Source organism: Pristiophorus japonicus, chromosome 5, assembly GCF_044704955.1.
Source record: "Pristiophorus japonicus isolate sPriJap1 chromosome 5, sPriJap1.hap1, whole genome shotgun sequence".
Classification (NCBI taxonomy): domain Eukaryota; kingdom Metazoa; phylum Chordata; class Chondrichthyes; family Pristiophoridae; genus Pristiophorus; species Pristiophorus japonicus.
This window is the reverse complement of record NC_091981.1, coordinates 41,160,085-41,187,941: the sequence shown is the minus strand read 5'-3', so window position 1 is coordinate 41,187,941 and position 27,857 is coordinate 41,160,085. Positions and strand designations below refer to the sequence as shown.

The 27,857-nt window shown below is 42.0% G+C and overlaps 1 protein-coding gene across 2 annotated transcripts in view; it reads right to left on the bottom strand.

The window, feature by feature from the left end:
- Positions 1–27,857, bottom strand: part of marchf6 (membrane-associated ring finger (C3HC4) 6) — an 89,473-nt gene that overhangs the window by 31,999 nt on the left and 29,617 nt on the right. Inside the window, exons 4-11 of one of the 2 annotated variants that reach the window (XM_070880567.1) lie at positions 18,986–19,129; positions 17,361–17,433; positions 14,162–14,330; positions 12,886–13,102; positions 7,273–7,334; positions 5,561–5,593; positions 5,038–5,089; positions 2,159–2,235 (exon numbers count right to left, since the gene is read on the bottom strand). In XM_070880567.1, coding sequence (XP_070736668.1) covers positions 2,159–2,235; positions 5,038–5,089; positions 5,561–5,593; positions 7,273–7,334; positions 12,886–13,102; positions 14,162–14,330; positions 17,361–17,433; positions 18,986–19,129 — 827 coding nt within the window. The remainder of the gene's footprint in view (positions 1–2,158; positions 2,236–5,037; positions 5,090–5,560; positions 5,594–7,272; positions 7,335–12,885; positions 13,103–14,161; positions 14,331–17,360; positions 17,434–18,985; positions 19,130–27,857) is intronic. The other variant, XM_070880568.1, reaches the window with a different exon arrangement.

The window sequence follows — 27,857 nt, the reverse complement described above, 5'->3', positions numbered from 1 at the left end:
TGCTCCTCTACACCGGGGAGACCAAATGCAGATTGGGTGATTGCTTTGCGCAACACCTCGTTCAGTCCCCAGGCGTGACCCTGAGCTTTAAGTTGCCTGGCATTTTAATTCTCAGTCCAACTCCCACTATGACCTCTTTGCCCGTGGCCTCCAACACTGTTCTAATGAAGCTCAACGGAAGCTCGAGGAACAGCACTTCATCTTTCGATTAGGCACTTTACAGCCTTCCGGACTCAACATTTGAATTCAACAATTTCAGATCATAACCATAACCAATGTTCCCTTTAAGTTGTGTGGCTGCGCAAGGCACCAGGAGTCCCCCGCAGCGGGCTTTAAAATAGAAAAACCGCGCAACGTGCGGTATTTTGAATGGGCCGTGCGACCAGTTAAAGGGGCCGTGCAGCTCCCCCCCACTCCCCCAAAAAAATTACAGGGAACATTGACCACTGCTCAAACTTTTTCGAACAGCAGTTGTTGGTAATGATTCTGCTGCTGCCATTTACACCTCCTTTAGACCGATCTTTTGTTTCTTTACTTGTCTCATTAATAACCTCTTTTGCCTTGCACCATCATCCCTTTTGCCATTTAGTCTCTCGTGCCTTCCACCCTATCACAGACCTTCCCTTTTATTTTTTCCTCCCTCCCCTACTTGCTCAAAACCAGTTACATTTCTAACTTTTTTCAGTTCTGATGAAAGGTCATCAACCTGAAACATTAACTCTTTCTCTCTCCACAGATGCTGCCCGACAGGCTTAGTATTTCCAACATTTTTTCTATTTCAGATTTCCAGCATCCGCAGTATTTTACTTTAAGATCACAAAATCAACTTGTTTTGATCATTTATAACTTAAGGCATTATCACATTTTATAATACTCATACTTTAAGACAAAACTTAGAAATATGCAATTATGTTGAAATTCAAGAGACATCAGAATGCATTAAACACAACCAGTTATAAAGCAGATTTTAAAATGTGTAAACCAATTTCACCACTCTTATAAATCATTGAATTCAGAAGTACCAGAACATACTGAGGTGCTATACAGGACGGAAGTCCCAGTCTTAATCCTAGTTTGTGTTCAGTTAGCAAATTTTAACTGGGGTAGCAGCAGGTGCTGTAACTGGTCTAGGGTGGAAAGTGGGAATGTGAAAGACAGAGGGAGCACCATAGATAGTGGGGGAGTAAGCCAGAGAAGGGTAGGAAGAGAGCTTGCACGCGGGCGAGAGAGGGGGGGAGGCGGGGGAGAGAGGGGGGGGAGGCGGGGGCGGGGGAGAGAGGGGGGGTGGCCTGAGCAAGGGGTGGGGGGGGGGGGAGGGGAACCTGAGCGAGGGGGGGGCTGAGCGAGAGTGTGGGGGGGGGGGGGGAAGGGACCTGAGCGAGGGGGAGGGGAGGGGCCTGAGCGAGGGCTGGGGGGGAGGGACTTGAGCGAGAGAGGGGGGGGCTTGAGCGAGGGGGGGGGGGGAGGGACCTGAGCGAGGGGGGGGAGGGGCCTGAGCGAGGGGGGGGGGGGAAGTGAACGAGGGGGGGGGACCAGAGCAAGGGGGGGACAGAGCGAAGAGCGAGGGGGAGAGCAAGCACGTGCACCAGTGACAGATGCCACTTTCTGATTGGATACCAATGTTCCTGCTAGATATTCATATGTATTAGCAGCATTGCTTGTGATACCCCAATGATTGAGATGCCAAGACAGCTGTCCAGATTGATGAAGAACTAAGCAAGATCCTTGAGGGCTGGTAGCTCCCACAGATCTATATCTCAGTTTGATCTGCCATCTTGTGGCGAGGACACAAAGCCCGAGAAAAATAATTTACAGCACACCTTTTTAAAAACACATTTCTTCTAGTTGCTTTTTATTTTTAAATTAAACTATACAAAATAGCAGTGGAAAATACATGACTGTACTTTGAAGTAGTACCAAACTTTTCAAAGTATTTTGGCCTCAAGGAAACATAACTCCAAAAATCTACAACATATTTTTATGGGAAAGTCCATTCACAGTGGTGTTCTTGATTACTGTGGTATATGATCATAATACAATAAAACAAACATATGAACAAGTTTACACAGTACAAATATATTAAAACAACACAATACTGACATACTACTACAAGCTAGACAGACTAATTTCATATAAAGTCTTCTCAAAGGGCACGCACCGTATCATTGGTACTTACATACTCCTCAAAACCCAAACCAACAACTGAGAAGTGTCCAATATGGTAAGGACAGAATGCTGAAATGTACAACGGCAATGTTATAGAATCGTGCACTGGTACTCCCATGTTTCTTTCATTTTTGTTCCATCCAAGTTGTAACTTTAAACTATTACACATACACAGTATAATTTTTCTTTTAAAAAAAAATGGAGAAATTCAGCTTGTAATAAGTCAATCAGAAAAAGGACAAAGAAAAGGATTAACACAGTGGGTTAGCAGTCTTCAACCTCTTGACACGAGACCACGCCAACCCAGATTGAAAGGATAAAAGTCTCTCCTCTCTACTGGCTTGTTGTATGTGATGTACGGGGACATGTGTTTGGGTCATTCGAACCCAGTTTTTAGTGAGTGCAAGCCACAGCACAGAAATGGCCATAATTCAGCTCAATTTGGCAATAGATTGCCAATCTTACACAGCAAAGACAGTTGATGTGGGGAACTGAAAACTCACACTAATGCAGGAGGCACAGGCACATTGTTGGGACAAAGCAAACAGCACATTACTCTGCATTAAATGATGTTGTACCTAACCCGTGAGATTTGGATAAGGACACTGGATAGCAAATAAATGCCCTACAAGGAAGTCCTTTTCCTTGAGCATGAAATATTAAAAAAGGCTAAGCCCTACAATTTTTGCCCTACAAGACTTCAATTTTAAAGCTGACTTTCTCCCCAATAAAGCAGCCAATAGTTCAGAATATTTAGTAGGGAGATTCCATTAATGCCAGGACTATTAAAATTGTACGTTAAAAAAAATATTGGATTGCTGCACCCCTTAAAGTTAAGAATACTCAAAGTTATCAAATAATTGGAAACTCTAAGCAAATTGCTTTTCTCTCCGACTGCCTTGTTTCACATTCGTGCGCTCAGTTTTGTTTAAAAAAAGCAGTTGCAGTTAGATCCATCATAACAACGAAAGGCAGAAAAGCAAACAAACGTGAGCAACATTTATAACATGGCTTCCCTAAGACGACTGTGGAAATCACCCAGAAGTCCTCAACTGAAGAGCATTTAAAACACAAAAAATAGGCTCCTCCAATCAAGCAGGCTTATCCAGCATTGAGCTGGACCATACAGACCAGGAAGGTTTCGTGCTCTATTCTTAGTCTGAGTTGACTGAGTTCAACCTAGTCATCGGTAAGCAGGATAATTGTCCACTGCACCCGCTCTATAAAAGGAGTGGAATACATCAGCTGGGATTCTTACTCCTAATTGCTATGCAGCAATCACTACTGGAAATGAATTTGAGAGAGGATGGAATCAGACCTGGTTGTGATGCCCCTGCAGCTAATCAGCTTAAAGACTTGCACATGAATCACTCGATAAGGTACATTAAAAAAAAAGGATGTCTGGTGCCTGTGGCACTGTACTCCAGCAAAACAATCAATTCCCTCTGGAGAGACAGAGAGGGACACAAATTGGGCAAGAAAATAAAAATAAGTTACTTTAGCATTTACAAGCTACAAGATCTCTGTTTTCAGCTGTGCTTAAGGTCAAAAAAAGTCGAGCGTGTGTGTTCATGGTAATTAACTTATTAATACCACCTCATCTCCCAAGGTTTCTAGTCTTCAACTTTTTGAAAGCATTCTACTAAGAGGACAGTACGTTAGGTTAAAATGAGCTATCATTTGCCTTTTGGGGATTCTTGGGCTAGTTTGTCAAACAGTCTATTAAATTTTACTGCTGTAATGTTAGCTGCCACAAAAGTGCACACAAGAGTAGACACAGCATTTGCTACACTGTTACCCTTTGCAATGTGGGCTTCTTGGGTTTCATTCAGTAAACCTGATTAGCATTAAAATATTTTCTCAACGTTTGTGGTGTGACGTCACTGTGTTACTGCTCATCTCGGTTTACAAACACCTACTAAAATAATCCCAGTAATATTACTAGAGCAACAGTGCCCTTTGAACCTATCCAGTGTCCAAGTTCAGGGTTGTGGCTATGTATCACAAGGATGGCTTCAGCGTAAAACATAGCTCAGGCACTAGCAACTCTTGTGGCACACCTGCAGTCATCATCTTGTAGAGCTGGGGTGTTCTCAGTGTAGTAAATTAGTTTTTTAATATATAAATGAAAGGAAAACTGATGACATCCCTCCCAGAATTGCACATTTGTACTTCGAATCAATGATTTGGTTTCTGAGGGTAATAGAATTACATAAATGTATCTATACTATTCGCCTCAACTATTGATGCAGGGATGTTACCAACACCAGCACTAAAGTGTTGCGGGTGGATAATGTGCATGAAAAAACACACCGGGTCTGAATTTGCGGTCGGAGGCTGGTCGGCCAGCAAATAATCTACGCACTTACCTTCTGCCTCGGGATCCACGGAGACTTGCGCGCCTTGGCCTCTATATGCGTAGGCCTGCGTAGAGGCTCACGTATCCCAGGGGCGCATGCGGCCCAACCAAAGAAGGGAAACCCCATTCATGCTTATGGGGATTCTGTATGTACAGAATCCCCATAAGTATGAATGGGAATACCCCTCAAAATATATCTCGACATCACATTAGTGGAAAAATTGCACATACTTACCAGGCGTAAGAATTTCACGGGCATTCGCTGGGCAAAAGTTGAGCAAATAGCCCAACTCTCTGCCTGCGGAGGCCCTTTTCCCCGGGAAGCGGGCGATCTCGCAAGTTTTGGGTTTTAACGCATGCGCAGCACATGCCTAAACCCGAAACTTGCGCGGCTCCTACGGACGTGCACCTTGTACGTGCCGGAAGGGGCCGCAAATTATGGCCCACCATATGCAACTCTAGTTTCAAGACTTCATAATTACATACAAAACTCTAGATCAAGAGGTACTTACCAAACACAAGAATAAACAGCGTATTTAAAGAAACCACCCAGAAGACATGCTCCTGCCAGAACATACAAAGTCATTAGTTAGCATTTAAATGATCACAGCTTTACTCCTAATAGTTTTAAAGGTACTATTTTTACATTTAAATGACGGTGTATTTACTGACTTAATATTTACAGGCACCTTAAACCATACTTAATTTTGTTTTTTTTGGCAGAGGGTTATGTTATTCAGTAACTCTCTCTTGCTGACGAGGCTATCTTCACATAAATTTGATAAAATGGAAGAATGAAAATATCCTAGTTTTATGTCAGCTAACCATCATATTAGTGGGAAAATTGCACATTAACATTGCAAATTAATTCATTAAGCAACAGAATTGAAGCAAATTCTTTTAGGCATTGCTGTTAAATTGTAAATGGGCCAAGAATGGCAACAAATACTTCAAATTCAATCTTTTCTCCAATCTTAGAGCATGCTCAAATAATCATTTTACTAGAAATACTGGAACAACCTTTTATAAACTTACCAGGAATACAAGTGAACCATCCAAGCCAAGCATCTGTGAAGCAGAAAGGAATGAGTTTAAACAACATGTATGTTAATTAATACTACACTTGATTATTGGAAGTTGTTTTTTTGCCCCCACCCACCAAATCTTTTTTTTGAATCATTTAGTAATTCAAATTAAGCAATTGCATTAAAGTGGCACAAGGGCAATATGATTTATCCAGTAATTTGAATTAAGCCACTTTGAATTAGCAGCAGAGTGTACATAAAACATTATTCAAATTGCTAAGTGTTTCGCAATATTCCATTTCAAAATGCAGAGAAATCCCATGTGACTGCATCTCAAAGGGAACATGTATTATAAAAAAGTGTCAACATTCACTTGCATACTAGTTATGGCTATAGGTGGCACTGTTATCAATGACAAACTTCATGTTAACTGCTTAAAATAGCTGATAAAGTAGTGTTATTGGTTCAAAACGTTTACCTGCACTTGCAAGCTGTTGGTCAAATGCCAACGTGGAGCACCTCAACACTCAGCCCCCATTGTGTGAGCCAGCAGCCATCAAGGCACAGTCAAGTAGGTAGGTAATTAGGTTTAATGCAAAATGTCAATTATTCTAAATATAACGCTCCCCCAGATTTCCTCTCACTACACCATGCTTACTATTTTCTTCTCTGCTTACTCTATAAATACACTGCACTTCACAGCAACACGCATGCACTTTCGCTAATTTGGCCCCACACGCGCACACAGATTGGCCGCAGATGTTCATGCTCTACTCCAAGCTCACTTTACTTTACCTCCAGCCACACCAAAACCCAGGCTGATCCACTCCATTGAGCAGGAAAACATCCTTATCATTATCCTTCATAGAGCCTCAACAGGCACTAGACTTCCTGGAGTAGGTGCCCATTTTGAGATTAATTTTGACTGCCCTCACCACTGCATTGACAACCAAAGACAAGTATGTCTATCCATTAATCTTGAATCACACACTCTGAACTCCAGCTCAAAATGCAGGCTAAGCGCCATCTTCAAGCCTTGAACATCTTTTATTACCAAGACTTAGCTTGCTAACAAATGAAAAAGTACAATACAGCAACATTGGCTATGTCCAAATACAAAAGGGTACAGTTATATGCAAGTGTGCACAAATTTACATGGCACGCAACCTAAAACATTCTTGAGGGAGGTGTATGAATCACCTCTAATTAAATTAACATTGCATATGTGCATGTGGAAGTGAACAAAGACGAACTCATAAGAATTGACCTGTTTGAACCAGTAATCACAACTCATTTTTCCAAATAAAATTCTTATACCTTGGAGGAAAATTCCAGCTGTTCATAATGAGTGACTAGCCTTCGGCAGATCTGTCAAATGTATTCTACAGGTCCATCTTCAGATGCCCATCACTATCAGTAGGGACTGGCAACCTTCCCAGGCCTGAACAACCACCCAGGTACTTCAATGCAATTCAAGATTCAGAGCCGATTGGCTTGCCTTCATTAGGTAGTGGGGTCAAAGGAAAGTTGTATTTTTTTTTTTAAATGAAACTATATTCTTGCCACCCACACTGCTAAGGCAACAGTTTACCGTTAAAAGTATTTTATTGTAATGAAATTGTCTTTGTTTTGTTTAAAAATGCACATAGTGAAAGTCAGTTTTACCTTCAAGATAAGTTTGTTAAAAAATAAGCTTTGAAAGTAGACTAAGTAACCACATACCCGCTCCCATGTAAGTTCTTCTGCAGCTCTGTCCCATTCCAGTGCATTCCAGTTCATGTCATCTGAAGAGAGAAAAATCATTTAAATCCTTTAATTGAACTCAAAGCCAGCATATCAAATGTATTTAATTTGTACAATTTTCTCCTTCAGTAATCTTAATTGTTTCAAAGTCTTTGTCTTCTTGACTCCCTCCAAAACTTTTGCCTAAAAACAACGGCGTCTTTCTGCACCAATTTTGTAATGTGCGCTGCTTTTTCTTAAGTGCCCAGAAGGTTTTTTGGGAGTGGTCACATAAGCCGTCTAGGAAAAATGTAAATTAGCCAAACTTGCTTAAATGTGAAAAACTGGCGCAGACGCAAAAAACAGGTTTTGACACAAAAAACTCGTAACCTAAAAAAATTGTATCTAACTTAATTACACTAGTGCAGAAACTTTGGGGTAGTTTGGGAGATTTTTATTTACTCCAAAAAAAACGTTGCATGCCAAAAAAACAGTGCAGATATTTGGGGAAAATTGAGCCCATTATACGGAATGAAGGAAATATAGTTGTCCAAGTTTGCTGATACAAAACAGGGTGGCAATGGGTGGGGGGGGGGGTAGAAAATAGTGAATTAAAAGGGAGAAACGCGAAACAGTTACTAAGATTCTAGATTTGGATAAGGCTGACTTCAAAGGGATGAGACAGAGACTGTCCACAGTAAACTAGGCAAATCTGCTAATGGGTAACATGATAGATCAGTGGGAGATGTTCAAAAAATAATTGAAAGGTGATACAGAACCAGGTTATAACCCCCGAGGGGAAAGAGCGTGCCAAAAAAAACAGCCAGGGATGACTAAAGAGGTAAGGGACAGCATAGAACTAAAAGAAAAATCATACAAAAATGCAAAAGAAATAGCACAGACCCTTGCGAAAGGGAATGATACAAAGAACAGCAAAGGGTCACAAAATAGATAGTAAGAGCTACAAAAAGGGAGTGTGAAAGGAAACCTACAAGGGGGAATATCAGATTCAACATATTTTTTTACAATTATATTAGGAAAAGAGGGTGGTCAGGAGCAAAAACCAGAAAGCAGTGATATTATCAATAACAATAAGGAAATGGCAGGCATGTTGAACAATTACTTTGCATCAGTATTTACAGTAGAGGAAGAGGATAGTATGCCAAAAATCCCAAGAAAACTAATTCAGGGACAGGGACTCAATAAAATTAACGCAAGTAAAATAACAGTAAAGAAGAAAGTAATGGTAGCAGAGAGTGACAAATCCCCAGGACCAGATGGTTTCCACTCCAGGGTTTAAAGGAAGTAGGAGAGTACATTGCAGATGCCCTAACAATAATATTCCAAAGTTCTCTCGATTCAGGAGCCGTTCCTTTAGATTGAAAAATTGTGCATGTCACTGGAGGACTAGAATATAAGGGGGTAGAAGTTATGCTGCAGCTATACAAAACCCTGGTTAGACTGGAGTACTGTGAGCAGTTCTGGACACCACACCTTAGGAAGGATATATTGGCCCTGGAGGGAATGCAGCATAGGCTTACTAGAATGATACCCAGGCTTCAAGGTTTAAGTTACAAGGAGAGATTATACAAATTAGGGTTCTATTGTCTGGAATTTAGAAGGTTAAGAGTAATCTGAAGTTTTCAAGATTTTAAGGGGAACAGATAGGGTAGATACAGAGGGCTAAAGATTGGCCCCTCCCTTTTTCGACGCACTCCCCTGATTCTGGCCGCTGTGTTGCTTCTTCCGGGGCTTGGCGCGGCGTGGCCAGTCGATTGGGGTGGGTGGGGGCGGAGCTAGGGCCCTGCGCCAGAAACAGTGCCAGCAGTTCTCCACATGTGCGTTGGGAGTGTGCGCGCATGCGCAGTAGCTCCTGCCCCCAGCTTCTGTGCATGTTGCAGCGAGGGACCCGATGCGTCCCACCCCATCCCAGGCCGAGTGGCCTCCTGCACAGGCCTTCCCGGGCTAGAAGGCCACAAAAAGCAGATTGGTGCAGAGCCCAAGTCAGGGTGGCGGGAGGAGCTTTGATCCGGGGAAGGGTGGGCGGGGGAATTCCGAACCGCAGGGGATTCGATCACCGACCTCATGGGGGTAGGGGGTTCCGATCCCCGACCTCTAGACAAGATCTGATCCTCAGAAGTGTCCAATCTCTGATCCCAGGTGCAGGTCTGATCCCCGACCCCGGGAGGTAGGGTTGTTTGTAAGGGGCGGGCTGATGGTGAGCTTAGGCGGCTGGGAGAATACAAGAATTACGAGCAGGAGGTACTTCTATTTTTTTATTTGGAAATTTTGAAAAAATTATGTAAATATGTTTTGTCTCTTTACTTCTTTTATTTTTGTAGTTTAAGCTTCCATGAATGCTTCTGTTGGATAGCAAATTAACTTTGCGAGGTTTGTCATATGATGTCCTGTATAGCTGTTTGATCCTATTCACATTCTTTAGGCAGGTCATTAAGTTCTGCTGACCTCCGATGTACCTACCTGCGCTGATTTCTTAACTCTCCGCAAGGGTTTTCTGTGCGGCCACATACGCTGGCCTAAGTTAATTTGGAGTAACTATTAGCTGTCCTAAGTGGCCTAAATGGCCAAAATGGGTGTAGGTGGCTGGTAACGACCCCTTTTGAAAAAAAACTAAACAAAAAACAAAAAAATTCCTAACTAACTCACTTACACTGGCGCAAATTGAATGTGCAAATTGGGGATTTTTAAGATACTCCAGAAAAATCAAGTTGCTCCAAAAAATAACAGAGCAACTCCTAGGCAATTTTGAGCCCAGAGCAACTATTTCCACAGGTTTGAGGATTCTAGAACTCGGGGGCATAGTCTAAAAATTAGAGCAGGAGTGAAATTAACACTTCTACACATAAAGGGTGGTAGAAGTTTCATAGAATCATGGAATGGTTACAGCATGGAAGGCAGCCATTCGGCCCGTCGAGCCAGTGCTGTCTCTCAGCTAGTCCCACTCCCCCGTCCTTTCACTGTAGCCCTGCAATTTTTTTTTCTTCAGATACTTATCCAACTCCCATTTGCATTTGAAAGATAAAATTGAGTCTGCCTCCACCACCCTTTCAGGCAGTGCATTCCAGATCATAACCAGTCGCTGTGTAAAAAAAGTTTTTTCTTACGTCGCCTTTGGTTCTTTTGCCAATCACCTTAAATCTGTGTCCTCTGGTTCTCGACCCTTCTGCCAATGGGAACTGTTTCTCTCTATCTACACTGTCCAGACCCCTTTTGATTTTGAACACCTCTATCAAATCTTCTCTCGACCTTTTCTGCTCCAAGGAGAACAACCCCAGCTTCTCCAGTCTATCAACGTAACTGAAGCCCCTCATTCTTGGAATCATCCGCGTAAATCTTTTCTGCACCTTCCTAAAGTGTGGAGCCCAGAACTGGACACAGTAGTCCAGTTGGGGCCGAACCAGTGTTTTATACAGGTTCATCATAATTTCCACACTTTTGTACTCTATACCTTTACTTATGAAGCCCAGGATCCCGTTAGCCTTTTTAATTGCTCTCTCAACCTGCCCTGCCACATTCAATAATTTATGCACATGTACCCCCAGATCTCGCTGTTCGTGCACCCCCTTTAGTTTATATGTCCCTTTACATGTCCTCTCCTCATTCTTTCTACCAAACTGCATCACTTCACACTTTTCTGCATTAAATTTCATCTGCCACGTGTCTGCCCATTTCTCCAGCCTATCTCTCTTCCTGAAGTCTATCCCTCTCCTCTTCACTGTTCACTGTACTTACAAGTTTTGTGTCATCTGCAAATTTTGAAATTGTGCCCTCTACACCCACATCAGTCATTAATATATATCAAGAAAAGCAGTGATCCGACCCCTGGGGAACCGCTGTATACCTTTCACCACTACTCTCTGTTTCCTGTCACTTAGCCAATTTCATATGCAGGCTGCCACTGTCCCTTATATTCCATGGACTTCAATTTTGCTGGCAACCATATTATGTGGTACTTTGTCGAACACCTTTTGGAAATCCATGTACATCACGTCAACCGCATTACCCTCATCAATCCCCTCTGTTACTTCGATCAAGTTGGTTAAACATGAGTTGCCTTTAACAAATCTGTGCTGGTTTTCCTTAATTAATCCACCCCTATCCAAGTGACTGTTAATTTTGTCCCCGATTAATGTTTTTAAAAGCTTCCCCATTACCGAGGTTAAACTGACTGGCCTGTAGTTGCTGGGTTTATCTTTACACCTTTTTTGAACAATGGTGTAACATTTGCAATTCTGCAGTCCTCTGGCACCACCCTTGTATGTATGGAGGATTGGAATATTATGGCCAGTACCTCTGCGATTTCAGCCCTCAATTCCCTCAGCATCCCAGCATGAATCTCATCCGTTCTGGTGATTTCTCTACTTTAACTATAGCAAGCCTTTCTAATACCTCTATCAAATTTTATCCTATAAAAAGTGTCTCCACTACCTCCCCCTTCACTATGTCTATGGCAGCATCCCTCTTCCTAGGTGAAGGCAAATGCAAAGTACTCATTTAGTCCCTCAGCTATACCCACTGCCTCCATGCATTGGTCTCCTTTTTGGTCTCAAATCGGCCCCACCCCTCCTCTTGCTAACCGTTTACTATTTATATATAGAAGACTTTTGGATTACCTTTTATGTTGGCTGCCATTCTATTCTCATACCCTCTCTTTGCCCCTTTTATTTTCTTTTTCACTTCTCCTCTGACCTATCTATAGGCTAATTCTCAAATGTATTTGAACCCGACATCTGTCATACGCGCTCTTTTTCTGCTTCATCATATTCTCTCTTTCGTCATCCACGGAACTCTCTTCCGCAAATGGCAATTGATACTAGATCAATTGTTAATTTTAAATTGGAGATTGATAGCTTTCTGTTAACCAAGGTATTAAGGGATATGGGCCAAAGGCAGGTATATGGAGTTTGGTTGCAGATCAGCCATGATCTCATTGAATGATGGAACAGGCTTGAGGGGCTGAATGGCCTACTACTCCTGTTCCTATGTTCCTAGACCAGTTATAGAGATTCAAATAGATTTGAACTTGTACTCGAATGTGACCTATTATTTAATGTGGAAAAAATGCAAGGTGGTGAGATTGGGTAAATGAAATAAGCAGTAGGAATTTCATGATGAATAGTAATAACTCTAGGAGAAAAATCTAGAGGTACTGGTTGACAGCTTGTCGGAGCAACTGTGCAATATAAAGGCGGCAAACAAAATATTAAGGTATATAGGCAGAGAGACAGAAGGAATATTCCAGGAGGAACAGCGAGCTTGCATTAAGCACTAGCTCATCCCCACTTACAGTACTAATCATAGTATAGTAGGGCCATCCTGGAGTTGGGTAGGTACAGTGGAGGGCAACTAAAGGGATTTTGGGAATTGGGTACTTGGGATATAAGGGAGGCAATCGCAGCAGTCATTGGTTCTGGAAAGACACTTAACCGCATGAACAGATTTAGATGGCTGCCTCTTGACTGATCTCTTACTGGAACAATGAAGTATGCTTCCTGGGCTAGGGTGGGAAACAGTCTGCAATGGCTTCATAAAGAATAAAAGGTCCTAGAACCAGCACCAACCCCGCTCAGGCTACCGACTTACTATTCCTACCTTGAGCACCATTGTTGGCATCGGCGCCATCCTCTACCACCGCATCATCTTCATCCTCATTCTCATCATCCTCATTCTCACCCTCGTCTGCCTGAGCGGCAGCATTCTCTGCTACTGCAGGGGCAACCCCGGCAGCTGCTGCTGGGTTTTCTGCTGCCTGGTTTGCTGGTTGAGCAACTTGGGGATTCTCGGCTGCAGCATTCGGAGCAGCTTGAGGCTACAGGATTGAAAATGTTTATTAATTACACCAAGTTTAAAAATTAAATGTTTACCGCACAACCATAACATTTCTGTAAAGATTTTTGGGAGGGTGGGTGGGAAAAGAGGGGTAAATTAATGTTGAAATTCTCAACCTCTTATCCCTGATCAGATTTGGATACAGACCAAAACACTAGCTAAAGCAGGGTGCTATAGTCACTGCAGCAATTTTGTTGCCGAGGTATTACTTTTACAGTAGTAAAAAGGAAAGAGAAAATTTAACTTGACTATTTAACAAAACTGAGACTAAATTTCTGTGGCTACATGATACAGTCTGCAATCTGTCTTTTTTTAAAATTAATTCATCTACTGCAACAAGTTTACCAATCAAATTTATTTTTTAGATTTGCTGTCCCACGCTGCCAGTTGGCATTACAACGAGCAAAGCCACAAAGTAGCAGACAAGTTTTTGTCCACAATTCATGCATTGCCCAGTGATCAGATTGCTTTGGACTGATGGGTTAGTATCTGAAGTAAAAGTGTATAAAATTGAAGTGTTCTAGTTTAAAAGTAAAGATGTAAAATTAATTGATATATATATATATAAAAAAAATTAAAAATAGAAATTTGATCGTTTTGTGTTTTTAATCCCTAAACTATACAACGTGGGCAGCATAAGGATACCAACAATACGATGCGTATATTATGGGGGTGCGGAGGGAGGAAGCACATGGGATCCAAATATTCAGTCACATCATCAATCTTCTTGCTTAATATTTCCAGTAAAAAACATAACATAACTGAAATGTCTTCTCTGAGGGTTGTAAATCTGGAATTCTCTGCCCCAGAGAGCTGTGGAGGCTGGGCCATTGAATATATTTAAGGTGGAGAGACACAGATTTTTGAGCGATAAGGGAATAAAGAGTCATGGGGAGTGGCCAGGGAAGTGGAGCTGAGTCCATGATCAGATCAGCCACAATTTTATTGAATGACGGAGCAGGCTCGAGGGGCCAAATGGCCTACTCCTGTTCCTATTTCTTATGTTCTTATAACTTAGTGTTATTTCTACCTCCTCTACCTCATTCTGTTGTCCAACTCCATTGGGCGGTTGGGCCTGATTTTGTTCTAGCCACTGTGGAGCTCCACCATGTACGATCTGTTCTCGTAACCAGACAAGGCTAATGAATGCACAGAGTGTGCATGTTACCACAAAACAACCCTGCAAAGAGTCTGCCAGCAGATTCTCCCTGGAACAAAAGTTTAAACATGCAGAATCAGTTCCACAGCTAAAGTGGCTTGAAATTTTAACTTAAGATATACTATCCAAAACAAACTTCTATTGAGTAAATCTGAGCACATCACGTGGCTCACACAAGTGATGTGAAGTTTAACGATACACAAAAACAGCAGTTAACACATGAACTGAACGGATCTTCCCATCACTACTAAATGTAGAAATACATAAACTAGCTCACGCTAGGCTAACTTTGAACAAATCCAGTTTCAGAGACCAGAAATGCCTGTAGGTCAGAGTCAGGCAGGCTCTGAAAAGTGTTAGTTAGCTGAAGCGAGACCTCAGAAGTTGTTTAAGAACAGTGCTACCTGCTGTGTACAACTTGTGCCAGTTACTAGGGTTTAGCCACAAAATTAATTACACAGTACCAACTTGCCGTGACTGATAAAAGATGGATATTTTTAAATTGAAATTTTACAAATAGGAAAATAAAAGTATCACAATAAGATTTTGTTCTGTCCAAAGATAACAAACACTGCTACATAACGCTAATAGTTGAAGGACAGGAGCAGCAATACAGGTAATTTTTCATTCCCTTGGCTGCATACTGACTTAATAGTATAAATGTGGCATAAACATGCTGGGATGGATAGAGCAAAAACTATTAAGCTAATTGCATTTATGTTGAGGATTAGAAATTCATTAGACTGGACAGGGAACAAAGCACACCAGGCTGGGCTGGTGGACCCCAGAACCAGAGAGGACTGTGGGGTGAAGAATGTGAGACACTTCTCCCAAAGGCTTTACATCACATCAGCAATCCGGTCAGTGACATCTGCTCAGGTTTATGATGGGAGATAAATGCCAAATATCACTACACCTTGCCTGCCAATAGTGAATTTGTACTTGACTGATCAGCTTCAAGAAATATTATTTATTTCCCAATGACAAGACGGCTCCTTGCCGACTGACCCTTCATTTCACAGGTCTGCTTCTCTTTTACAACATATAGGGCCCAAGTTTCCACAAGAAAAAAAACAGGCACCCCTCAGAGCTGGGCGCCCATTTTTCGCGCCACAAAGTTCGCCTAAAAAAATCCTCGGTATTCTCCACCTACTTGCAGGTCCTCTGGCCCTCGGCGCAGCCAGCACGAGCTGTGGGGGGGGGGGGGGCGGAGCCAGGTCCCTGCACTGAAAACAGTGCCGGGACCTCTGCACATGCACGGTACAGTGGGCACGCAAGTGCAGTAGCTCCAGGCGCCGAACTGTGTGGGAGGGGCCCGAAGCACGCAGCCCCGAGCCCTGGCTCAATGGCCTCACTGGGGCTGCGTGAATAAAGCTCCTCCCACGGCCAGCTCCTGCTCCCCCGCCCGACCAGACCCGACACTCGCTCCCTGCCCCCCGCCCCCCCCCCCCCCCCCCCCCCCGCCTCCCGACCAGACCCGACACCCGCTTCCCCCCACCCTGCCTCCGGACCAGACCCGACACCCGCTTCCCCCCCCCCTGCCTCCGGACCAGACCCGACACCCGCTCCCCCCCACCCTGCCTCCGGACCAGACCCGACATCCGCTCCCCGCACCCCCCTGGCTCCGGACCAGACCCGACACCCGCTTCCCCCCTGCCTCCGGACCAGACCCGACATCCGCTCCCCGCACCCCCCTGGCTCCGGACCAGACCCGACATCCGCGCCCCCCCTCCACCCCGACCGACCCGCGCTCCTGTTCCCGCTCCCCGCTCCCCCCGACTGGACCCAACCCGACCCGCGCTCCCGTTTCCCGACCCGACCCCCCCTCACTGGACCCGACCCGACTCCCGCTCCCGGACTGGATCCGACCTGACCTCCCCCCACCCCTCGCCCTCCCCCTCTCTTTTCCCCCCCCACCCGAACCGAACCTCCCCGACCCAACCCAATGCCACCTACTTGTAAATCTGGTGCTGGGGACGGGCCCTGCCTGAAGTCTCGGGCCGGCCCGTTCAGCCTTCGGTCCCGAAAGGCCTACCTGAAGCACTTTCACACAGGTAGGAAGATGGTTTATTTAATCTTTTCTTTGCTTATAAATGTTTATTCAGGTTGGATTTATTTGTATAATATTTGTATAAGTATAAATAAGGATTTATGATAGAATTTAATGACTTCCCTTCCCCCCTTCCCCCCCCCCCCCCCCACCTCGTTCTGGACGCCTAATTTGTAACCTGCGCCTGACTTTTTTAATGTGTAGAACAGGTTTTTTCAGTTCTACAAAAATCTTCACTTGTTCCATTCTACTTTAGTTTGGAGTACGTTTTCACTGTGGAAACTTTCAAATCAGGCGTCAGTGGCCGGACACGCCCCCTTTTGAAGAAAAAAATTCTGTTCCAAAGTAGAACTGTTCTACCTGACTAGAACTGCAGAGAAAAAAATGTGGAGAATTGCGATTTCTAAGATAGTCCGTTCTCCACCAGTTGCTCCTAAAAATCAGGCGCAAATCATGTGGAAACTTGGGCCCATACAGCTCGTCCTAGGACAGATACAAGTGAGGGGACAAAGCAAAAGGTTTAACAGGTTGCAGGAGTAACTTTTTTTATAAGGCTGGGGTTAATTAATTGTCTTTCAACCAGCACCACTAAAGCAGATTATCCACTTAATTATCTTGTTGTTGTTTGTGGGAGCTTGCTGTACACAAATCAGTTGCTGTATTCCCCATATTACAAGTAACTAAACTTCAAAAGTACTTTGTTGGCTGTGAAGCATTTTTGGATGTCCTGATATGAAAGATGCTAAATAAATGCAAGTTCTTGAACTGAAATTATGACCAATATTTACACAGAAAAAAAGTACAAGTAAATGCTACTCTAATTTATAGAATGATTTCTCCAATTCAGAAAATGTATCTATAAAAACCGAACAAATAAGTTGCACCACCATTGAATCATATATGCAAGAATATCCAAAAATTCAGGTAATGAGACCAGTAACATTTATTGAGAAATTCAATATGTTCTCTAAACTAGCCCATTACATCAAGGTACGACTTAAAAAAACCCGCCAAGTTACGCAAACTTACGTGGATAACATATCTAGCGGCAGTGTCAACAGTGAGCTCACAGAGCCAGTAAACAAACATTTGTAGATACGGCCTAAATAGAAAAATAAGAGACAGTGAAAGGTCACTTAATATTATAGATTGTTACTCAAAATATTTTTTTACAATTTCAGTATAATTAGTGAGAGTCACATATATTTACTGAAGAAACTGAGCCAAAATAAACAAATTATGCAACAACTGCAAGAGAAGTAGCCCAAGCCAGGCCAGAATATTGGGAACATTTATTTTGAAAGTATACATAGCAACATTTTGTCTTTAGCGTGCGTGTACGTTACAGAGAGAGATCAGTGCTAGAGACTTTGAAATCCACAGGTAACATCAATCAAATACACCTTGCATCTGTTCTGTAACCTCAACAGAGTAAAACTGCTATTTTTCAGACATTTTCACAATCCAAGCAAAATCGTAATTAGTTGTTGGTATGGGCAATTTGTGCGCTCTGAACCCACTCGATTCAGTCCACCAGATGAATTTCACATAGGACCCTTGTATCCAGCAGATGTGGCCTTCAACCCACTCACATTAGCTAGACTTTCATCTTAAACCCACTGCACTACCCAAAATGGAACATTTCTCTGCATCACAGTAAAGTGATCTCAGTCCCTCCACATACTGATGCTACTGATCGCTTGTTCGGGTTGCGATGGATGAGAAAAGATAGGAAAGATGAGAAAAAAAGAAGCTAATAATGGCTTACACAAAAAGGAGTCATAGCAGGAATGAGCCCAGATGGGCCTATCATTGAAAAAAACAGCAAGTGCTGTTATATAGATATCAATAGCAATCTAATGGATTATACCAGGACCTGTTGAGGGAAATCATTTTACAACACCCGTAAAAAAAAGTTAATATTTATTAAGTTCTACTTTACTTAGTAGAGCAAGTAGAAACTGCAAATCTACTTTTTGTGCAGATATGACTGGGGCAAATAAAATTGAATTCATTTTAAATTTTCAACACTCCCTTCAATTATGAAATGTCTCATCGATTTCTACAGGACTTGAGGCTCAAAGCAAAGGTGGAAGAACTATTACAGGGATGAAAAGCACCTGCAAAGGATCAGTGGTCCAGAGTAAAAAACACTCAAAAATATGAGCAGAGAGCCATAAATACATGTTAGTCACATTCTTACTTTTCACAATTATTCAACAGGATTTTAATACCCTTTAGAACAAAAGAAATTTGTGGAATAAATTTCCTAATCTTTTAATAAACTTTAAATACTCAATCTTATTGGCATAGGATTAATTAGTTAGCGCTGCCAAAGAACCAGCACAGGCACGATGGGCCAAATGGCCTCCTTCTGTGCTGTATCATTCTATGATTCTATGCCTTTCTACTTTAGATATCCTAAATTGTCTAATTTAACCTCAAGTTTAACAAGAAACATTTTGAGGTTACTCACCCCAGGCATGCATATAGTTGGGAATCTTAAGAGGAAATGTAGGAAACAAATGAACTGGTCCACAATTATTGAAAAATAAAATAAATAAACTGGTATTCACTAACATTTCCACTTGTAGATCTCAGTAGCAATTTGGAACTGGCTTATTGAATATTGCAAAATGTAGTTTAGTACTTACATGCTGTTAGAGGTACGACTCCCAGCCATGCAAAGGCCACCAATGTGTAATGGAACCAGTATCTTATTGCTGTACCAATACTCGTAACCAATCCTGCAAAAATATCCTGAATTGGAAGTCTAGATGGCATATCTGGAGAATAAACTGGGAAAAAAAAACAAGCATCTTTTAGAAACATAAATTTGCATTGATACTAAATAATTTTAAGACAAACAACATCTTCAATTTCTAATATTCTAGAAATACATTTCGTATAAATAAAAGTGTACACTGTAAAAGATCCAGGATAGCGACAGATTGAAAATCCACCTCTACATTTTCAAAAAGGTTTTCCAAAAGAATGTGTTTCATATACAGTAACTTTTTTTTCAATTGAAGATTTCACGAAGCAGAGGCTGCTGCAATATTGGGTACTTCCAAAGATCCTGGAAACAACTGGCATTTGTAAAGCAATAACAACTTGTATTTATATAGCGGCTTTAATATAGTGAAACGTACCAAGGCACTTCACAGGAGTATTATGTGACATAAAATTTGATACCGGGCATATAAGGAGAAATTAGGGCAGGTGACCAAAAGCATGGTCAAGGAGGTAGGTTTTAAGGAGCGCCTTAAAAGGAGAGGTAGAGAGGCAGAGATGCTTAGGCAGGGAATTCCAGAGCTAATGGCCCAGGCAACAGAAGACACGGCCACCTGGTTGAGCGATAATTAGGGTTGCTCAAGAGGCAGAATTAGAGTGGCACAGATAGCTCAGGGGGTTCTGGGGCTGGAGGAGATTACAGAGATGAGAGGCTATGGAGGGATTTGAAAACAAGCATGAGAATTTTGAAATCGAGGCGTTGCCAACCTGGAGCCAATGTAGGTCAGTAAGCACAGGGATGATGGGTGAGTGGGACTTGGTGCTATCTAGGAGACGGGCAGCCGAGGTTTGGATCACCTCTAGTTTACATAGGGTAGCCAGGAATGTGCTGAAATAGTCAAGTCTAGAGGTAAGAAAGGCATGGATGAGGGTTTCAGCAGAGACAGGCGATGCTAAGGAGGTAGAAAAAGGCGGTCTTAGTTATGCTGCGGATATGTGGTCCGAAGCTTATTTCAAGGTCAAACACTGTGGTATTGCCTCAGACAGAAGCTGGAGAGAGGGATGGAGTCAGTGACTAGGGAACAGAGTTTGTGGCGGGGACCAAAAACAATGGCTTTGGTTTTTCCAATATTTAATTGGAAAAAATTTCTGCTCATCCAGAACTGGATGTCAGACAAGCAGTCTGACAATACAGAGACCTGGAGGGATCGAGAGAAGTGGTATTGAGGTAGAGCTGGTGCCATCAATATATCTGTGGAAACTGACGCTGTGTTTTTGGATAATGTCACCAAGGGGCAACATGTAGATGAGAAATAGGAGGGGGCCCAGGACAGATGCTTGGGGGACACCAGAGGTAATGATGTGGGAGTGGGAAGCGAAGCCGTTGCAAGTGATTCTCTGGCTACAATTAGATAGACAAGAGTGGAACCAGCAAGTGCAGTCCCACCCAGCTGGATGACGGAGGAGAGGCATTGGAGAATGGTCAACCGTGTCAAAGGCTGCAGACAAGTCAAGAAGGACAAGGAGGGACATGACTATAATCCCCGACTTAGATATATATTTGAAAAGGGAAAAAATGTACGGAAATGGGACTGGAGTAGATCGCACCAGTTGAAGAGCTATCCCTTGTACAATGGGCCAAACGGTCTCCTGTGCTGTAATTTCTATGATTTCCAGCATAATTTTACATAAAACTGGACCAAAATCCAAAATGGTAAATTTTGTCTTTCTTTTCTACATTTACCTTCTATACCCAGTCTTGCTTTTAGACCATCTATTTTTCCAGCTGAAGGTGCCATTGTGGAGGTAATGGGGTTAAAATCCAACTGGCTTTCTTTGCTTTGTGACTTTGTCAAACTGTTTTCAACACAGCATAGAAAACAGATTGGAATTCAGCACTGATGCAGGTTTTGTGCACATTTCTATTAATATCAAACTCCAAGACAAATCTTTACCAAAGATAATTATACTTGAGATAATATATTACAGTAATTATGGGGAAATCTAACTTATGTATGAAATTTGAGTGCAATAAAGTGAGCCCAAAAAGTGCCACCTTCAAATTAAAAAGGTTTAAGGCCATTGTTGATTCAACTTCAGGAAAAAGTATGCTGAAGGTTTTCAGTCCAGCATAAGTCAGTTTAAGATAAAGCCATCTTTTATACACTGTTCTGTCAAATCAAGGTGACTCCTTTTAAATGTACGTCACCACCATGTTAGAATAGAAATTTAAAATTAAACTAGAATTACAAAGACATAAGTTCTCTAGTTTCTTGAGGTCTCACTGACAACCAGGAGACAGCCCTCCTCCCACCGTCAAAAATTAGAATCTCTACCTGGTTTGGTGATCGTTTTCCGTATGCTTATTCTGTAAAGCATTAAGTAAATTTAAAAACTGTTAACGGCACTATGTCAATGCTGTACAACTTTTACTCAGCAACTTGTTTACAGATCTATCCTGACCTAAAAAGGTATAATGTGAGATATTAACAAAGATAATAAAAGTATCTGAATGTCTAATCGTTCAGCCTACAAAAATTCAAAAATAAGTCTGACTGCCAGCCTTTTATTTATTTTTTTAAAAAAGAGGTTCACCAATATTGCATGCTTAAAATTCAATGTCCCTCATTTCTATAGAATACAACAATATTTTTTTTGCTACCCCAACTAGTGACAGAAACCTCTAGTTCTGGCTGGTGAGAGCCAAGCTCTGCTATCATAGACAAACCCAACAAAAATACAAAATAAGGACCCGGGCTTGGTAACAATAAGTCAAATATATCTGCTAAAACTAACCTCCACTTAAAGATATGGCAAGGTCAAAACAGGAGTCCTGATTTATCAGCCTGAATTTTCTAAACAGGAAGTACTACCTGAACACCATCCATATACAGATCTACTGTATTAATGGGTATAGCTACAAAGAATCCAGAATTCAACAGTTGGGAGGATCATTCAAGCCCCAGAAACCAGCTCAGTTAGGCAACGAGGAACAGATAAAGCTTCCTAAACCCACATTCTCATATCCCACCTCTAGGTGGAGCAACAGCACAACATTTAAGTACTTTCCACAGAAAAGACTACTTCAGAATTAGCATACTACACATTGGCACAAGTTTCTTTAGGAAAATGAGTACAGGATTATTTCAGTTAATATGCCTCAAGGTTGTATCATAATGTTTCTAAATACCCATTAACTCATTAATTCAATTTGTTCCCAACATCACAACTATAGGAGTAATCACTGTACTTTAATCAAGAGTATTTCATCCCATTTTACAATAGGAAATGCTCCCTCCAGACATGACACAAATTTTGAAGAACAAAATCTATAATCTAATTGTAGTTAGATATTTTTCAGCAGCTCATATGAACATAGCAACATAATTTCATACAGCCAGCATTTACCAAAATCCTAGTGACAAAACCACCCACAGTGCTGTTACGTGAACATTTCACATGCCTATCATTATGCTTTAAAAGTGGTGACAACACTGCACTATAAACCTCACTTACAAATTAATAGCTTAAGTTGCTGTGTAACAAAATCAATGTCATTTTTTGACAAGACCAGGTAAAGTTCAAAGTCTTTTTTTGAAAAACTGGCAGACCTCCCATAGCATTACTCACTGGTAATCTGGTGCTTGGAGCAATTATAACATTTAGCTGCTAATTTGGCCCATCCCTTTAAGGCCAATGCACTAAATGGACAAATGCAGGGAATTACAACCGCCTGGAAACTGCCGAGGTCATTCACAACAGCAAATTTCAGGGGCAATTTCAAAATAACGGCCCTCTTTTTAAGACCATGTTGCATCTTTAACAGTGTGACAGATATGAGACTTGAATCTATCAGCCTAGCCTTCAGTTCGTGCTTGTGAATGTATAATTCACATACGTCTTTGTTGTGTTTACTTTGTTTCTGCACCAGTTGATTATTCCTCCCTCTATTGTGCAATTTTATCAATGCCCTGCCACTTCAAACACCACTCTGTTACCTCCAGTCCAACCAAGTGTCACTGTCAGATTAACAGTTTACATGGCCTTGCACATGACAAACTACAGCTGAAAGTATAGTGCCAGGACAGGTCTTAGATCATTGTTAAACTTCTAAGAAGTAGTCAGATTCAAGTTTATCCAGAAATGCCAGATAGGTTACATAAGAAAATTAATTTCCAGAATAACTCTCTTTAACCAATGACAGATGAGTGTATAAAAATAGTCTACACCATAAATTGAATGATCCAGCTTGTAAAGATGGTGACACACTTTAAATTAATTTAAACCTGAAATCCATCTAAAGTAAATAAACTTATTTAAAATCTGTTAAAAATGGTCTGCTGACACAAATGCCCTTATTGCATGAAATGTGTAAAGGCAACCATTAATCACAACAGATTTTGATACTGCAGACTACCTTGAAAGTGTAAATAATCTGAAGGTTGGACTGATTTGTGATCTTGCTTATGACCCACATTGTATAATGTGACAAAATCAGCTGGGCGCTCCAATCATTTTTTCTACAAGCAAATAAATATGTGGCTTTTTAAGCTGCAAACATACTGCAAAGCTGAATACAGGACAATAAAATGCATTCAGGCGGGTTTTACCTTAAGGAATGATGAATAAATTACAGCCAAATATGCTGGCAACAAAGTTTGCCAACTAACAACCTATCCCATCACTAGATTAATACCCACGGAACTGGCACCACGCAATTAATAGTTAGGAGAGTAACTGTATTTACAGACACTTCAGATTTAATCGTTTCCGAGCCGGTTCAGAGGACGACAAGGCCCACTTCATTGTGCGCACTTAAATGATAAAGGAGGTTATTGACAGGTAATCTGCATTTTAAATTGAGAGGCAATGCGGCTTTAAATGGTGATTGAACCTTACATCTGAACATACATATAAAGGTCACTCAGAGGAAGAACACACGCATTTATAATTTTAATATTTACACAAGATAGCTGGAAAAGAAAAAAGAATCACCCATTACAATTCTAATGGCATTCAAAAGCCATTTAAGATTTGCTTGATCATTCAAAAATAAGCACTGTGGAATATATCACATGGTAAAGTGATATGAAGACAAAATTAATTTTCTTCGTGTTAAATGAATGTTACAATAACAGAGCTTGGAGTGTTAAACAGGGGGCAACATCTCATTCATATACAAAGATGAAGAAATAGACCTAAACTTCCAGACTTCACTCGGAGTGGAATTTATACAGTACATACAATCCTCTCTCCCACCCGAAGAGGTAGATATTTGGTTAAAATAAAAAACAAATATTGAAATGTTACACAGATGATAGATAGAACAAAGCAAAATATGATAAACTATCTTACTCAGAGCCTGCAACTTCCAACAGGCAGTTGAGTTTATGTACTATTAACCACCCCGCCCCCTCCCCCAACCAGTTTATTTACTCATATTTACTAATGAATATCCACGAGCAACATTTGCTAGACAGCCTGAAATTCCTAACTAAAGCCTTAAGCCAATCTAGGTGAAGGGTCCACAGCCAGTTAGGGAATGGAAGACCAGCAGGAAGAGCAGTGCAAGGAAGGTAGTGTAGGGGTCCCCTGCGGTCATCCCTCTGCAAAACAGATACACTGCTTTGAGTACTGTTGAGGGGGATGACTCATCAGGGGAGGGCAACAGCAGCCAAGTTCATGGCACCGTGGCTGGCTCTGCTGCACAGGAGGGCAGGAAAAAGAGTGGGAGAGCGATAGTGATAGGGGATTCAACTGTAAGGGGAATAGATAGGCGTTTCTGCGGCCGCAACCGAGACTCCAGGATAGTATGTTGCCTCCCTGGTACAAGGGTCAAGAATGTCTCGGAGCGGGTGCAGGACATTCTGAAAAGGGAGGATGAACAGCCAGTTGTCGTGGTGCACATTGGTACCAACGGTATAGGTAAAAAAAGGGATGAGGTCCTACGAGACGAATTTAAGGAGCTAGGAGCTAAATTAAAACGTAGGACCTCAAAAGTAGTAATCTCAGGATTGCTACCAGTGCCACGTGCTAGTCAGAGTAGGAATCGCAGGATAGCTCAGATGAATACGTGGCTTGAGCAGTGGTGCAGCAGGGAGGGATTCAAATTCCTGGGGCATTGGAACCGGTTCTGGGGGAGGTGGGACCAGTACAAACCGGATGGTCTGCACCTGGGCAGGACCGGAACCAATGTTCATGGGGAAGTGTTCGCTCGTGCTGTTGGGGAGGAGTTAAACTAATATGGCAGGGGAATGGAAACCAATGCAGAGAGACAGAGGGAAACAAAATGGAGACATAAGCAAAAGACAAAAAGGAGATGAGTAAAAGTGGAGGGCAGAGAAACCCAAGGCAAAAAACAAAAAGGGCCACTGTACAGCAAAATTCTAAAGGGTCAAAGTGTAATAAAAAGGCAAGCATGAAAGCTCGTTGCCTCAATGCGAGGCGTATTCGGAACCCAGGTGAAGGCTCTGAGCTAGTTAGAGTGGGTGAGAGCTCAGATGAACAGGACCCCAAGAAAGAATGCAAAAGGCAGGAGGCAACAGAGCAGAGTAGCACTGGGTTAAGTGCAAACCACAAGGTGATAGGAAGGGACAATATGTATGAATATAAAGGGGCTGCAGGAGGGGTCAAAACGAAAAATCGTGGTTTAAAAACTAGTATTAAAACACTCTACCTAAACGCACGCAGCATTCGAAATAAAGTAAATGAGTTGACGGCACAAATCATTACAAATTGGTATGATTTGGTGGCCATTACAGAAACGTGGTTGCAGGGTGGCCAAGACTGGGAATTAAACATACAGGGGTGTCTGACAATTCGGAAAGATAGACAAGAAGGGAAAGGAGGTGGGGTAGCTCTGTTAATAAAGGATGATATCAGGGCAGTTGTGAGAGACGATATTGGCTCTAATGAACAAAATGTTGAATCATTGTGGGTGGAGATTAGAGATAGTAAGGGGAAAAAGTCACTGGTGGGCGTAGTTTATAGGCCCCCAAATAATAACTTCACGGTGGGGCGGGCAATAATCAAGGGAATAATGGAGGCATGTGAAAAAGGAACGGCAGTAATCATGGGGGATTTTAACCTACATATCGATTAGTCAAACCAAATCGCACGGGGTAGCCTTGAGGAGGAATTCATAGAATGCTTACGGGATTGTTTCTTAGAACAGTATGTTACAGAACCTACAAGGGAGCAAGCTATCTTAGATCTGGTCCTGTGTAATGAGACAGGAAAAATAAACGATCTCCTAGTAAAAGATCCTCTTGGAATGAGTGATCACAGTATGGTTGAACTTGTAATACAGACTGAGGGTGAGGAAGTAGTGTCTCAAACGAGCATACTATGCTTAAACAAAGGGGACTACAGTGGGATGAGGGCAAAGTTGGTTAAAGTAGACTGGAAACACAGACTAAACGGTGGCACAATTGAAGAACAGTGGAGCACTTTTAAGGAGCTCTTTCATAGTGCTCAACAAAAATATATTCCAGTGAAAAAGAAGGGCAGTAAGAGAAGGGATAACCAGCCGTGGATAACCAAGGAAATAAAGGAGTATCAAATTAAAAACCAATGCGTATAAGGTGGCCAAGGTTAGTGGGAAACTAGCAGATTGGGAAAATTTTAAACGACAGCAAAGAATGACGAAGAAAGCAATAAAGAAAGGAAAGATAGATTACGAAAGTAAACTTGCGCAAAACATAAAAGCAGATAGTAAAAGCTTTTACCGATATATAAAACGGAAAAGAGTGACTAAAGTAAATGTTGGTCCCTTAGAAAATGAGAAGGGGGATTTAATAATGGGAAATGTGGAAATGGCTGAGACCTTAAACAATTATTTTGCTTCGGTCTTCACAGTGGAATACACAAAAACCATGCCAAAAATTGCTGGTCACAGGAATGTGGGAAGGGAGGACCTTGAGACAATCACTATCACTAGGGGGGCAGTGCTGGACAGGCTAATGGGACTCAAAGTAGACAAGTCCCCTGGTCCTGATGAAATGCATCCCAGGGTATTAAAAGAGATGGCGGAAGTTATAGCAGATGCATTCGTTATAATCTACCAAAATTCGCTGGACTCTGGGGAGGTACCAGCGGATTGGAAAGCAGCTAATGTAACGCCTCTGTTTAAAAAAGGGGGCAGACAAAAGGCAGGTAACTATAGGCCGGTTAGTTTAACATCTGTAGTGGGGAAAATGCTTGAAACTATCATTAAGGAAGAAATAGCGGGACATCTAGATAGGAATAGTGCAATCAAGCAGACGCAACATGGATTCATGAAGGGGAAATCATGTTCAACTAATTTACTGGAATTCTTTGAGGATATAACGAGCATGGTGGATAGAGGTGTACCGATGGATGTGGTGTATTTAGATTTCCAAAAGGCATTCGATAAGGTGCCACACAAAAGGTTACTGCAGAAGATAAAGGTACACGGAGTCAGAGGAAATGTATTAACATGGATAGAGAATTGGCTGGCGAACAGAAAGCAGAGAGTCAGGATAAATGGGTCCTTTTCGGGTTGGAAATCGGTGGTTAGTGGTATGCCACAGGGATCAGTGCTGGGACCACAACTGTTTACAATATACATAGATGACCTGGAAGAGGCGACAGAGTGTAGTGTAACAAAATTTGCAGATGACACAAAGATTAGTGGAAAAGCGGGTTGTGTAGAGGACACAGAGAGGCTGCAAAGAGATTTAGATACGTTAAGCAAATGGGCTAAGGTTTGGCAGATGGAATACAATGTCGGAAAATGTGAGATCATCCACCTTGGAAAAAAAACAGTAAAAG